Genomic DNA, 15,252 nt, shown 5'->3' with positions numbered 1-15,252 from the left:
AGACATCTGTACTTTAAAGCTCAGAGACCAAGAACCAGATTTCTGGTTTTCTTTGTACTTGGCTCTATCTTACATTTCCCTGGAAGACTGGACTCCAGAGTTAAGACTGAATAGTCATGATACATTGAGTTACTCAGTGTTTTCTTTCTGTGTGTATTAGTTTCCTACGCTTGTATAACACATTATCACAAACTTAGTGGTTTAAAGCAAAACGTGTATTTTCTCACAGTCCTAGAGATTAGAAATCCAAAATATATCTCACTGGGGTAAATTCAGGGTGTCCAAAGGGCTTATTCCTTTTTGTAGGCTCTAGGTAAAGATCGGTTTTCTTGCCCTTTTCCAGCTTCAAGAGGCACCTGCATTTCTTGGATCATAGCCTCCTTCCATCTTCTTCTTCTTCTTTTTTTAATGGCTACACCACACAGCTTGCAGGATTGACTAGGGAAACCCACACCCTGGGCAGTGAAAGTGCTGATAGCTTTTTGAAAGTGTGTTTTAATCTGAAACCTGAAGAGAAAATCAGCCATGTTAAAGGGTCCAGGACAGGATTCCTGATAGAGATCTAAGATGGAAAAGACCTAGATTTATTCTAGATGCTCAAAGGAGGGCTGTGGTGCTCAAAGGAGGGATGCTCAAAGGAGGGCTGAGAGTACGCAGTTTGAAGATGCATTGTCCTTGATGGAGATAGAGCAACAGAATGACTACAAAGACAAGTAGGGACCTGCTTTGCCAAACACCTGTGAACCATGGCATTGAATTTGAAATCTATTCTAAGTGCAGTGGGGAGGCTATGAAAAAGTTTAAGCAGAGATTTTCATTTAATTGACACTAGCATCACATGGTGGAAAGTGTTAAAAATATAGATGCCTTATTTGTATGAAATGCCCTGAAAAGGCAAATCCATAGACAGAGAATTAGTATTGCTCTGCCATTAGTGATTGCCAGGGGCTGGAGGGACTGGAGAATGGGGAGTGGCTGCTTAATGGGCACAGGGTTTCTTTCTTTTCATTGAAATACAGTTGATTTACATGTTTTGTTTCTGCTGTACAGTAAAGTGATTTTGTTATCTATGTCTGTGTGTATTTATATTCTTTTTCATATTCTTTTCCATTATGGTTTATTACAGGAAATTAAATATAGTGCTATAGAGTAGGACCTTGTTCTTTATCCATCTTATATATAACAGTTTGCCATCTGCTAGTCCCAAACTCCCAACCAAACCCTCCCCCGCTCCCCCTCCATCTCAGCAACCACAAGTCTCTTCTCTGTGTCTGTGAGTGTGTGGCATTGCGTTTTTATTTGGAGCAATGAGAGTGTTCTGGAGCTAGGCAGTGACAGTGATTGCATGACACTGGAAATGCACTCTAAACCACTGAATTGTACACTTTAAAATGATTAAATGAGAAATTTCATGTTATGTGAATCTTAACTTTGTATTTCGAGAAGTATCTACACACGTGTCTTGTGCCCACACCTGAAGATTTTGATTCAGTGTGAGGTGGTTCTTGAAGAACATTTCGTTACAAGGCTTTCTGGATGATACTGTCCTCTGGCAGAACTAAGAACCACTGGTTTAACTTGTTTTCTTATTCCTTTCTGGCACCGTGTGAGGTCTCATCATATCTGTGCCTTCATGTGCTTTTTAGACATTGCACAGCAATATTTGAGGCTTACACAAGCAGTTCACCAATTATGGTGATTATTTTCATTTTTTCTCTCTAATCTACTGGAGAATTTTTAAATTTCTCTAAGAGGGAGAGAACAAGTTGTATTTACTTTTTTTCATTTTGCAGACTTGGAGTCAAGGTGTAAGACATTTCTGCAGAAAGATACCTTTGAAGTCATGTCATTCAATTGGGAGCTAATGGAAAGCCTTCAGTGCTATGATGAAGACTGGGCATACAAAGGCCAGTTTGAAAAAGAACAAGTAAATCATGAGTGCTGTTTTAAGCAAGTGAAGATCACCTATGGCAACATGCCCACTTTTGAGTGTGGGCATACATCACTCACCCTACATCCCAGCAGTGAGACTGGTGAGAAATCAATTGAATGTAACGAATGTGGGAAAGCATTCAGCCGTGGCTCACACCTTATTCAACATCAGAAAACGCATACTGGTGAAAAACCCTTTGAATGTAGGGAATGTGGGAAGGCCTTCAGTCGTACCTCACACCTTGTTCAACATCAGAGAATTCATACAGGTGAGAAACCTTACGACTGCAAGGAGTGTGGGAAGGCCTTCGGTCGAACTTCAGAACTCATTCTCCATCAGAGACTTCATACAGGTGTCAAACCTTATGAATGTAAAGAATGTGGAAAGACCTTTCGACAGCATTCACAACTTATTCTGCATCATAGGACTCATACAGGTGAGAAACCCTACGTCTGTAAAGACTGTGGCAAGGCCTTTATTCGTGGCTCACAACTTACTGTTCATCGGCGAATTCATACAGGTGCTAGACCCTATCAGTGTAAAGAATGTGGGAAGGCCTTTAGACAGCATTCACAACTTACTGTACATCAGAGAATTCATACCGGGGAGAAACCCTATGAATGTAAGGAATGTGGCAAGGGCTTTATTCATAGCTCAGAAGTTACTCGACATCAAAGAATTCATTCTGGGGAGAAACCCTATGAATGTAAAGAATGTGGGAAGGCCTTTAGACAGCATGCACAGCTTACACGACATCAGAGAGTTCATACAGGTGACAGACCCTATGAGTGTAAGGACTGTGGAAAGGCCTTCAGTCGTAGTTCATACCTTATTCAACATCAAAGAATTCATACAGGTGACAAGCCCTATGAATGCAAGGAATGTGGGAAAGCCTTTATTCGTGTTTCGCAACTGACTCATCACCAGCGAATTCATACTTGTGAGAAACCCTATCAATGTAGGGAATGTGGAATGGCCTTCATTCGTAGTTCACAACTTACTGAACATCAAAGAATTCATCCTGGTATCAAACCTTATGAATGTAGAGAATGTGGGCAGGCCTTTATTCTTGGCTCACAGCTCATCGAACACTATAGAATTCATACTGGCTAGAAAGCCTTGGTGTTAGGGATATAGGGAAGCCTTTATGTGGAATTCATGCCTCACTCAGTAGTAAATAATGCATAATGTAATTATTGTCAGAGAACCTTCATTTGTCACTTCCATTATGGAACATCAGGTAACTCATACCACAAGAAAATTCAATAAATGTGGGAATCCTTTTTGCCTCATACTCACTGTTTACTAAGGGAATCAGGGAGCTTATAATGAAAAAAATTTAATATGAATATAGAAAAGCCTCATATTACCACTCAAATTATGAGAATTCCTAATAGAAAATGACCCTATTAAAGTATTTTATGGCTGTGCCTTTTGCCATTTACCTTATTTAATTAACATTATCTCACTTCCACCAATTATTGACTATACAACATTGCACAAATTATGCAGTGTCTGAGTTCCTCAGTTTATTTATTTTTAAGCAGTGATAATTATGTCTATCTAATAGAGTTTTTGTGATGACTGTCAGAAATTTTTTTAATAAGCCCATGCTCAATAAATACTAGTTATTGTCATTAATTAATAACAGTATTACTGTTAAGGACATAAGTCTGGGTGGCTCAGATGGTAAAGAATCCGTCTGCAATGCCAGAGACCCGGGTTCAATCCCCGGGTCAGGAATATCCCCTGGAGAAGGGAATGGCAACCCACTCCACTATTCTTGCCTGGAGAACCCCATGGACAGAGGAGCCTGGTGGGCTACAGTCCATGGGGTCTCAAAGAGTCGGACATGACTGAGCGATTAAGCATACATACATGTTACTATTAAGGAGTTAGGAGTTCGTGTAAGAGGTGGGCCTTATGAATATATGAAATGTGAAAAAACCTTCAAAACCACCTCTTCTGAAAAACAGTAGCAAAGTAATTATCATGAGAAGATGTTCATTTCAAGGGTTGTAAAATTTGAAGATTAAAAATGGAACAGAAGAGTAGTCAAAGAAATCTGTCCAATTAAGGAATCTGAAACCACCTCCAAGTATAACTTCAAGAGAATCAAAACTGAAACTACAAACTAGAAGTGAATGGCAGTGAATTCTGCATATCAAAACCAGTTCATGGGACTTCCTCGGTGATCCAGTGGTTAAGAACCTGTACTTGCACTGCAGGAGGCAGTTTGATCCAGGAGGCATGGGTCTGATCCTGCGTGATGCCTGATATGGTCAATAAATAAATTAACAGTTCAGTGTAACCAAAGCTGTACTCCTATCAGAACCCAAGGTATAAAGGTAGATTAAAGGATCCAAGTAAATCTCCAGCATCTACTCCTTGCCAATCACATACTAAACACATTAAGTGAATGGTCAACTAAAAGGGAAATTATCACATCAACCCAAGTTAACAGTAAGAATGATTATTAAAAAAAGCCAATACAATCAGAAACAATAGTAGACCTAAACTGAAAGTTAACAATAGACCTTCCCTGGTGGTCCAGTGGTAAAGAATCCACCTTTCGGTGTAGGGAACATGGGTTTGATCCCTGATCCAGGAATGCCCCAAGGCAACTAAGCCAGTGTGCCGCAACTGCTGAGCAGCCCATGCACCGCGACTAGAGAAAGCCCATGTGCAACAATGAAGACTCAGCACAGCTGAGAATTTAAAAATACATAAAATTGTTAAAAAAGAAGTTTTAATAGACAATTGAGAATGCTGATGTAGGAAGAAAAAGACATTTAGCAGTATGAATGAGGAAGAGATATTTTTTAAAAATAGCTACTGTGCATGACTATTTAGAAATCTAGAAAGAATGGATTTTTGTAAAAATATAGAAATTGATTTAAGAAAATATGGGATTTCTGAACAATCAGTGATTGTGGAAGAACATAAAAAGTCATCCAAGCTCTGTCTCTTTAGAGAAAACAATTTAACCTACAAAACCCTAAAGAACAAATAATCCCTGAGAGAAGCTTGCCAATTTATCATCAAGGCTAAATAAAATTATGATTAAAGAAACACAACAAGGATAGCTCCCGAAGAACAAACTGTAGGTAATTATCATTTGTGAAGATAAATAGAATTCCAGTTAATTTGATCCAGTTTATCATAATTAATTTTAGATGGGGTATCTGGAATTGTACCCAGATATTTCTGGATTAAATATTCAGTTCAGTTCAGTCGCTCAGTCGTGTCAACTCTGCAACCCCATCAACCGCAGCACACCAGGCCTCCCTGTCCATCACCAGCTCCCGGAGTCCAACCAAATCCATGTCCATTGAGTTGGTGATGCCATCCAACCATCTCATCCTCTGTCGTCCCCGTCTCCTCCTGCCCTCAATCTTTCCCAGCATCAGGGTCTCTTCCAGTGAGTCACCTCTTCGCATCAGGTGGCCAAAGTATTGGAGTTTCAGCTTCAACATCAGTCCTTCCAATGAACACCCAGGACTGATCTCCTTCAGAATGGACTGGTTGGATCTCCTTGCAGTCCAAGGGACTCTCAAGAGTCTTCTCCAATACCACAGTTCAAAAGCATCAATTCTTTGGCAATTCTAAGATTCTCAGCTTTCTTTAAATATTAGAATTTTGATATTGTAACTGCAGGATATGATGGTGATGGGGGAAAAGGCCTTGATCCAACTCCAGGGACATCCAGGTCAGGGCCTGTGAATGAATCTGAGAATCTTAGAAAACACATCCCCTCAGACCTTGTGGTAGCCTGGGGCAGAATACCCATTGCACCCTGATGCCATCCATCTTCTCAGTCATCCTGAGTGTTCAGCCAAAATACCTGCATTTTCTGCATATACCACTGCCTACAAAGGGTTTAGAAAGCAGTGTGCTGTATGTCATTTTTGTTTAAGTGGCTTAATGATTAGGATGTACTGTTGGAAGGGCTCAAAGCTATGACATTAAGAATTATCTCTCATGGGACTTCCCTGGTGGGATGGGGCTTCCCTCATAGCCCAGTTGGTAAAGAATCCGCCTGCAGTGCAGGAGACCTGGGTTTGATACCTGGGTTGGGAAAAACCCCTGGAGAAGGGAAAGGCTACCCAATCCAGTATTCTGGCGTAGAGAATTATATGGACTATACAGTCCATGGGGTCACAAAGAGTCGGACATGACTGAGCGACTTTGAGTGGATAAGACTCTGTGCTTCCACTGCAGGGGGCACAGGTACCATGCTTGGTCAAGGAACTAAGATGCTGCTTGCCAAGCGACACAGCCACAGAAAAGAAAAATAACTCTGAATAGTTTAAACGCAGGCACAGGATAAAAATTTTCAAGTTAAATCTTGTATTCACATAAGTGAATCTTCACACATTCTTCTCACCCTGTCGCCCTTCATGTAGCAATCACTGCTGTCAAGTTCATGTATATACTTACTGATTTCTCTGCTTAAGTGTAAACATACACATAACACTCTTTATAAAAATGTTTTATATAAGTGGTAGCAAATTTCTGTACATTTCTATGAATAGTTTTGCTTAGCCATATACCTTAAAGATTGGACCACATCAATACAAAGTGGCCTTATTCTTTTGTAACAGCTGCATAGTATTCCATATATGTTACTAATTTTTGCTCTTTCCAACAATCCAATAATATCCTTGCACACACATTATTTTATATATGTGTAATATATCCTTAAGATGAATTTCTAAAAGTGGAAATGTTAGATCAAAATGTATATACTTTTTTAAAGCTTTCTATCCTCACAGACTCTTACAATGTATCCAGTGCTCCCATGCCCAACTTCAGTAATTACCATTTTATGGCCAGGCTTGTTTTATCTCTATCTATTTCCACCAGCTCCTCCAACTCCATGTTGTTTTTGAAATAAAACCCAGATATATCATTTCAACTATAAAAATTTTAATATGTATCTCTAAAATACATCACAATTTTACAAAAGATTTTCACAGCTTAAAAAAAATTGAGAGTACTGCCTTAATGTTATTACATATCTGACAGGCAGTGTTCCCTTCTGATTGTTTCATGAATGTCAATTTTTTAAAAGTTAATCTGGATCCAAATAATGTCCAAAAATTGCAGTTGATTGTTATGTTTTTTAAACCTCAGTCAATGCGTTCTCCTTTACCCTTGTTTCTGCCTCCAGCAATTTAATTTTTGAAAAAACTATTTTGTTTGCCTTACAGTTTTTTAGACCTTGGTTTTTGCTGGCAGATCCCAGTGGTCAGTTTAACCTGCTCCTCTATCCTTGGTTATTTCCTATGAGCTGGTACTTGATATCAAGGATACATTGAGGTTCAATTTTTGTTGTTAAGATTTCTTATAAGTGGTTAATATTGAGAGGCATAATACTTAGATGTCTTTTTATGATGTAGCAGCCATTGATGTTCAGTTGGTAAATCTGTTAATAGGGACTACAAAATGATATATTATTTCTTTTTCCTTCTTTAGCTAGAATACTTTTATAAAGAAAAACATCCCCTAAACTGCTGTTCAGTTACCCATGTAAAGAAAGGCAAGTTTCCAAAATAATGAGCTGGTTCTCTAGCCTACTGCAAAGGTAATCAGTGAGTTTAGGGTGGTGTGTATGTGAAACATACTCAGTACATTTAAATCTATGTAAGCTGTATTCTCATTGATGCTCAGATTGTTCCCTGTGTGGTTTGACAAAGGAGTGTCAAAAAGGACACTTGTCTTTGATGACTGGCCTGGTGTCTGCAACAGTAGGATGTCCCGAGCTCGTCTTGTTCATTTCCCTAGTTCCCACCTTGATGTAGCCATTTTCTAAGGAGTCCTTTTTCTTTCTGGTATTTTGGTATTTTCCAAAATGGTATTTAGAAACCACAGTCGCTAGTTGTATGTCATTCTGCTGTTTGGACATTTTCTTATATAAATACACATTTTAGGCCATTTTGTACAAATCACTCAAGTGCCTTCAGGAAGATTATGCATCTATGCATCTGCCCACTTTACATGAGATCCCAAAGCACCGCATGAATTCATCTAATATTTATTGAATGTTCACCATTGGCTGGGTGAAAAATGGAAAAGTCACTTTTGTTTTCTCTTTCATTCCTTTGATTATGATGAATAGTGATGACCATTGTTCACATATTTGTTGACCACTGGTTTTGCTTTCAGCATGGTGCCTAAAATATAGTAGGTGCTCAATAAATATTCATTAATTAGATAGATTAATTGCATGTTCATATGCTTTATTCACTTAATACTGAGGGTAGTCATATTTTTCTTACTTAAAAGAACTATTTTTGAGAGGAATAAATGTATACAAAATTCCTAGTACAATGCCTGAAATTCACCAAGTGTTAGTTCCCTGCCTTGTTGTTTGTGTCCATTGTCATTTGTGCCTCTGATTTGGCTTATTTTTCTACTTTAAGATAAAGAAATTGAGGGACTTCCCTGGTGGTCCAATGGCTAAGACTCCACACTTCCAGTGCACAGGGTCCAGTTCAATCCGTGGTCGGGGAACTAGATCCCACATGCTGCAACTAAGACCCAGTGCAGCCAAATAAATAAATAAAAATTTAATTAAAAGAAAGATAAGCTGAGAGTCAAAGAGACAAAGTAGTTTGCCCAAGGCCTCTTAAGTGGAAGATCCTAATTTCAAGGACAAGGGCAAGACAGGGTAGAGTTTCATGTGTACATATTTGAGTATATGACTGAAAAGGAAAAGATCAGTGTTTTTTCAGATAATCTATAAATTTCAGTCTGAAAAAACACTGGTGGCTCAGACGGTAAAGAATCCACCTGCAGTGTGGGAGATCTGGGTTTGATCTCTGGGTTGGGAAGATACCTTGGAGAAGGGAACAACTATCCACTCCAATATTATGGCCTGGAGAATTCCATGGACTGTATAGTCCATGGGGTTGCAAAGAGTCGGACACGACGGAGTGACTTTCACTTATAAATTGCAGTCAGTTCATGGCCCTAACACAGAAAGTGGAAATACTAGGAACAAAAAGATGAAAAAACTTAATAAGATTTTTGTTTGTTTTATCCTTATAAAAAAGTAAAAATGCCCAAATAGAATATAGAGAATATAGGAAAATGGGAGGGAAAAACATTTACCTTAAACATAAATGTTACCATTTTTGCATACTTCCTTCTAGCTTCTAAGTTTTTAAAAATTCAAACTTTGTCTTTACTATGGAACACTTCAAACATACGCAGAAGTAGAAAGTATAGTACAATGAGCCCTCATATTCTCATTACCCTGCTATATAAACCATCAGCCCAGGGACTTCCCTGGTAGCCCAGTGGTTAAGACTCTGCCTTCCAATGCAGGGGGTACGGATTTGATCCCTGGTTGGAGAGCTGAGATCCCACATACCTTACAGCCAAGCAGAAGCAATATAGTAACAAATTCAATAACTTAAAAATAGTCCACATCAAAAAAAATCCAAAAAGCCGTCAGTCCGTGGCCAGTGTTGTTTGTCTGTACTCACATCTACTTCCTGTTTCATTGGATTCTTTTGAAAGCTGATCTCAGATGTTATATGAGTAATTATATAACAGTTTCAGTAATTATCTCTTAGAGAGACTTTTTAAAAATATAAGAGACTTTTTAAAAATTCTAAAAAATTTGAATTTCTAATCCTGAGCCACTAGTAGAAAGCAGTAAAATTTTCTACCAAATCCATTTTAGCTGATTCTGACTGTGATTGCAGAGAAAGTTGTTTCATATGCATAGGAGAATTAAGAATTTAGTAAAGGCTTTCCTAGAAACGACATTCTCTCCCAGATTCTCTCTTTTCTTTTCAAAAAGAAAAATTTCACAGGTGTGATTGTGAAATGTGAAGGGTTTTTTATTATTTGTATTAAAAATAACTGACATGGTACAAGTCTTAACCATAATTCTAAATCTTTGATATGTTTAGAATTGCATTTGCTACTCTGTTCCTAGGAGGCAGTCAGATACCTGTTGAATGACTGAGGTAATAAAGTAGGCAAGTAATAGAATATTTTTATGGTGAGGAAAGATGTAGGTGAGGAAGTTCCCTTTACAAAAAAAATAAAAAAAGTTTAAGATAAATATAGATGCGAAATTCCTCACTTAGAAGTCACCATGCCTTAAACCTTGGCTGAAGAATTTCACGAGTAATTTCAAAGAATTAATTTTGGGGGCGGGGGTGGCGGGGGTGGGGGGGGCTGTGCTGTGTGGCTTGCAGGATCTTAGTTCCCTGACCAGGGATCCAACCCAGGTCCCAGTAAAAGCACTAAGTTTTAATCACTGGACCACTAAGGAATTCCCAAGAATTCACATATTTTAATTTTGGAAATAAAGTTTGATATTTCATCTTTGTTAGATTCATAAGCAACATTAATGATGGACCAGGTTGCTTTACTATTCCAGCTAGGAATCCCTCAGGCATCTCAAGTGTGATATCTAAAGCCAGGTTTTCCTTTCCACCACCCCCACCTTACAGCTCCAAAATCCTCTTTTCCTTCCATGTTTCTAATATATCTTCTAACAATGTCCCAGTTAGCCTGGTCTCCCAAGCCATAAATAGACTATTGGCTATGAGTTCTGGTACTTTATCTTCCACATTTGAAATATTAGCTTTAGGATCAGGTCTGGACTCTATCACTAGATAGATATGATAACCTAGCTTCTCTAAGCATCTGTTTGGGGCTCATAATAGTACCTCATGAAGTTATCATGAAAACTTCAGTGTGAAAACCTAGCAGAGTTTCCAGCACAATAAAATCAGAAAGGAAAGGCTGATGTTACGTAACAATTCAAAGTTACTTTAGTAATTGCAGGCATACCTAAATTGACCCATTCCTAGTCATACAAATAAGCTCCTCTAATTCATTAAATGGGCTCCCCATTGCCCACCCTGATACCCAGGGACCCTCCTTGGCCTGCCTCTCCCAGGTTATTTTGAAATCTCTTTTGCTTCTACCACTGGGGCATTTCTGGAACACACACCCCTTTGGTGAGTACCATGAAGAGGTACTTTAGGGTGATAAGCCCTGGGCCAGAATTCCTGAGTTCAAGTCCAAGTCCAAGTGGCCTTGAACTAGCTTCATAATTTGTCTAGGTAGTAATTCTCATGTGAGGATACAAATAATATATGCTTAGAGCATGTCTGGAACATAGTAAAGGTTGAGTACATGTATTTTATTTTATTTTTTTGAGTACATGTATTTTAATTCAGTTCAACTCTTATTTATTGAGCACCTACTATATGTCAGGCACTATTCTAGGCCCTGGAGATACAGCAGTGAACAACACAGACAAAAAGCCCTTCCTTCCTGCAAGCTGTATTCCAAATAGGGGAAGAGAGACCAACATCATAAGTCAATTTTGTAGTATGTTGGAAGGTGTTATGCATTGAGGTGAAAAAAAGGGCAGGGTAAGGAGATCAGGAATGGGAGGGAGGTTGCAATACAGTGATTGCTAGTTATTGTCATCACCAAGCATTTAATAATTGTTCTTTTATATATGTTAATACATATATATATGTCTTATTAATTAATGAACTCATTACTGTTTATCATTTGTTGTTGTTGTTTAGCCACTGAGTCCTGTCTGACTCTGCGACCCAATGGACTATATATAGACCACTAGGATCCTCTGTCCATGGAATTCTCCAGGCAGGAATACTGGAGTAGGTTGCCATTTCCTTCTCCGGGGGATCTTCCCAACCCAGAGATCAAACCCACAATCTCCTGCTTTGCAGGCAGGTTCTTTACCACTGAGCCACCTGGGAAACCCTTATTTATAGTTGTGCTGTGCTAAGTCACTTCAGTCATGTCCGACTCTTTGCGACACTCTGGACTGTAGCCCACCAGGCTCCTCTGTCCATGGGATTCTCCAGGCAAGAATACTGGAGTGGGTTGCCATGCCCACCTCCAGGGGATATTCCTAGGATCAAACCTGTGTCTCTTTCCTCTCCTGCACTGGCAGGTGGATTTTTTACCACTAGCGCCACCTGGAAAGCCCTTATTTATAGTTATTAAGTGCTAATTAAGTAGGGGGATTCCCTGGTGGCTCAGATGGTAAAGCGTCTACGCATAATGCGGGAGATCCGGGTTCGATCCCCAGCGGGAAGATCCCCTGGAGAAGGAAATGGCAACCCACTCCAGTACTCTTGCCTAGAAAATTCCATGGATGGAGGAGCCTGGTGGGCTACAGTCCATCAGTGATCATTGTTTATCACTGTTACAATTTTTATTATTGTCTTAAGTCAGCCCTCATCATCTCTTATCTTCCATCAGAAAGCTGTATGTAAAATCAAGTATAACTATGTTCCATCAATAGTCTTCACTCACTTAAGGAATAGAGTAACCTAACTGAACCTTAGCTCTGCTTTGCTCACCAGCTCCAGCTCTTAGGCCTCCCTCTGGATCTATCTAAGTCACTTGTAGCTCATTCTCACAGCATATTGTGATTTCCTGTGACATAATGACATGAGAAAGGGACAGTGTCACTCTGTGACCAAATCTGAAATAAGAGACAATAATGCTCTGCAACCACAAAAATCACATGGTTCATGCTACATGGTTCAGGGTCATGACTATTCTTCTAGCTTCTAATACCCAAGGGGACGTGGGGACTTCCCTGGTAGCCCAGTAGCTAAGGCACCACACTCCCAATGCAGGGGGCCTGGGTTCCATCCCTGGTCAGGGTTCCTGGATCCCACACACTGCAACTAAGAGTTTGCATGCCACAACTAAAGATCCTGCATGCTGCCACTAAGACCTGGCACAGCCAAATAAATATTTATTTTAAAAAAGCCTGACATGAAGGGGAAAGGTATCGGGAAAGACAGGAGATTTTCTTGGGCAGCTTTCACCTTCGTTAGATGCCCAGAGTCCTGATGCAGGAACTGGAAGGAAAGATGCTTCAGACCTTGGCAAGCAAACACATCCACCCTTGGGGAACACGGATGGCCTCTAACTAAGGACAGAACCCTTGAAATCCAGAGGGCAGCCCCTGGCTTAGGCTCCCTCCTGGGGATGGTCAGGGTCTTGAGACACTTTAGCTGGGGCAGGGCAGAGAAGAGGCTCCCAAACTCACCTGACTGTGCCCCACCCTCCTTCAACCTGGGAGATCAGTCCTTACCCTCTGACCTGCATACATCTTTTCTGATACCCACACAGTCCCGCAGCTCTTACAGCTTATACCCACACCAGCGGGGAAATTAGCCCCCTCTTCCTTTCTCACCCATGATGCCTGGGGATATAGTAACAGCCCTGTTTTGCAAATGAAGAAACAGACTTGGGGTGGTTAAAGCAAATATTGGGCTTAGTAGCAAGCCCAATAAGATACCTCAGAGAGACAGTGAGGAAAAGCTACAACAGAGACTTCCCTGGTGGGCCCATTGGTTAAGACTCCACCCTTCCAATGCAGGGGGCATGGGTCCATCCCTGGTCAGGGAACCAAACTACGATCCCACGTGCTGCATGGTACAGCCAAAAATAAATAAAGAAAGAAAATTTTAAAATAAAAATCCACAATGGGAAAAATACGACAGTGGGAAATGGCAGGGGTTGGGGGGGCATAGGAAATGGGACAATGGGGAAAAAAAGAAACAACCAAAACTGAATTTATATCTAAGGAGTGAAAGCGAAAGTCGCTCAGCTGTGTCCTACTCTTTGCGACCCCATGGACTATATCCTGCCAGGCTCGTCTGTCCATGGAATTCTCCAGGCAAGAATACTGGAGTAAGTAGTTGCTCCCTTCTCCAGGGGATCTTCCCCACCCAGGATCAAACCCAGGTCTTCTCCAGCATTGCAGGCAGATTCTTTACCTAAGGAGCCATAGCCTAAACCAAAATCACAAAGATTTACTCCTATATTTTCTTCTCAGTTTCATAGTTTTAGCTCTTTGATCCATTTTGAGTTAGTTTTGGCATATGGTATGAGGAGGAGCCCAACTTAATTCTTTTGCCTGTAGATACACCATTTTTAATTACTATTCTTTCCCCTACTGTATGCTCTTGGCACTGCACCTTACTCTTATTATCTATCATCTTATTTTTGACCACAAGGTTCAGAACTACCCCTGGTATGAGAAGGAAGGGAAGGAAGGAATGGTGACTACTAATATGCTTTTTGGAAATCTGCAGAAAAGTTCTGAGTTTAATTTCATACTGGCACTTCTGCTTAGTTATGAGGTGACATTCGAGAGAATTTTATCTACTGCTAGAAAAATAAATGTTCGACTGAGTTTCAGCTACCAACTTGCAGTGCATTTTTAAAATAATTTTATTTATGTACTTATTTATTTTTGGCTGTGCTGGATCTTCGTTGGTGTGCGGGGTTTTCTCTAGCTGTGGCAAGTGGGCACTACTCTCTAGTTGTGGCGTGAGGGCTTCCCATTGTGGTGATTTCTCTTGATGCAAAGCACAGGCCCTAGGGCATGAGGGCTCAGTAGTGGAAGTTCCCGGCCTCTACGGCACAGGCTCAGTAGTTGTGGTGCATGGACTTAGTTGCTCCTCGGCATGTGGGATCTTCCAGGACCAGGGATCAAACCCATGTTTCCTGCATTGGCAGGCAGATTTTTTACCTCTGAGCCATCAGGGAAGCCCTCAAAATCCAACTGTACGTGTTATCTGAACTAGTATTAATTGTGCTTAGAATGAATGGTTTTATTGTTAGAAGAAAAAGATTAATGAAATGAAGAGATGGGTTCAAGTTCCACTGCTGGATCAGAAAACATAAATAATGGCAATGTTGAGAAAAAACGTTGATTCAGCAGACTTCTTAGAGCAACATTATCAAAGGAAAAAAATACAAGACTTTAACACACATATATGGAATCTAGAAAAATGGTACTGAAGAATTTATTTACAGGGCAACAATGGAGAAACAGACATAGAGAACAGACTTATGGACATGGGGAGAGGGAAGAGAGGAAACTTACATTACCATGTGTAAAACAGATAGCCAAGGGGAATTTGCTGTATGGCTCAGGAAACTCAAACAGCTGCTCTGTATCAACCTAGAGGGGTGGGATGGGGAGGGAGATGGGAGGAAGTTTCAAAAGGGAGGAGATAAAAGTATACCTGTGGTTGATTCATGTTGAGGTTTGACAGAAAACAGCAAAATTCTGTAAAGCAATTATCCTTCAATAAAAAATAAAAAAATATAAGACTTTATCATGAAGGTTATTTTTTAATGGTTTATCAAATATATAAAATTCAAGGAAAAATGTCATGCCACAGTATATTTCTCTATGGTTATATTCTTACCAAAAAAAAAAAAATTAATTCAAGATACATGAGGGACATCCTCGGTGGTCCAGTGGTTAAGAATCCACC

General features: G+C 39.9%; 1 protein-coding gene across 12 annotated transcripts in view; it reads left to right on the top strand.

Annotated features, from left to right (window-relative positions):
- The window catches only part of ZNF565 (zinc finger protein 565), a 49,102-nt gene that overhangs the window by 25,341 nt on the left and 8,509 nt on the right, over positions 1-15,252 (top strand). For 9 of the 12 annotated variants that reach the window (XM_069550524.1, XM_069550527.1, XM_069550526.1 and 6 more), the window contains one exon: positions 1,794-4,304. In XM_069550524.1, coding sequence (XP_069406625.1) covers positions 1,794-3,046 — 1,253 coding nt within the window. In that variant the 3' untranslated portion in view covers positions 3,047-4,304. Of the gene's footprint in view, positions 1-1,793; positions 4,305-15,252 lie in introns of those variants that run through there. The other 3 variants (XM_069550534.1, XM_069550536.1, XM_069550535.1) reach the window with 1 other exon arrangement.

This window comes from Ovis canadensis, chromosome 14 (assembly GCF_042477335.2).
Source record: "Ovis canadensis isolate MfBH-ARS-UI-01 breed Bighorn chromosome 14, ARS-UI_OviCan_v2, whole genome shotgun sequence".
NCBI lineage: Eukaryota > Metazoa > Chordata > Mammalia > Artiodactyla > Bovidae > Ovis > Ovis canadensis.
Note: the sequence above shows the minus strand (reverse complement) of the source record. Positions and strands in the feature narration are given on the sequence as shown.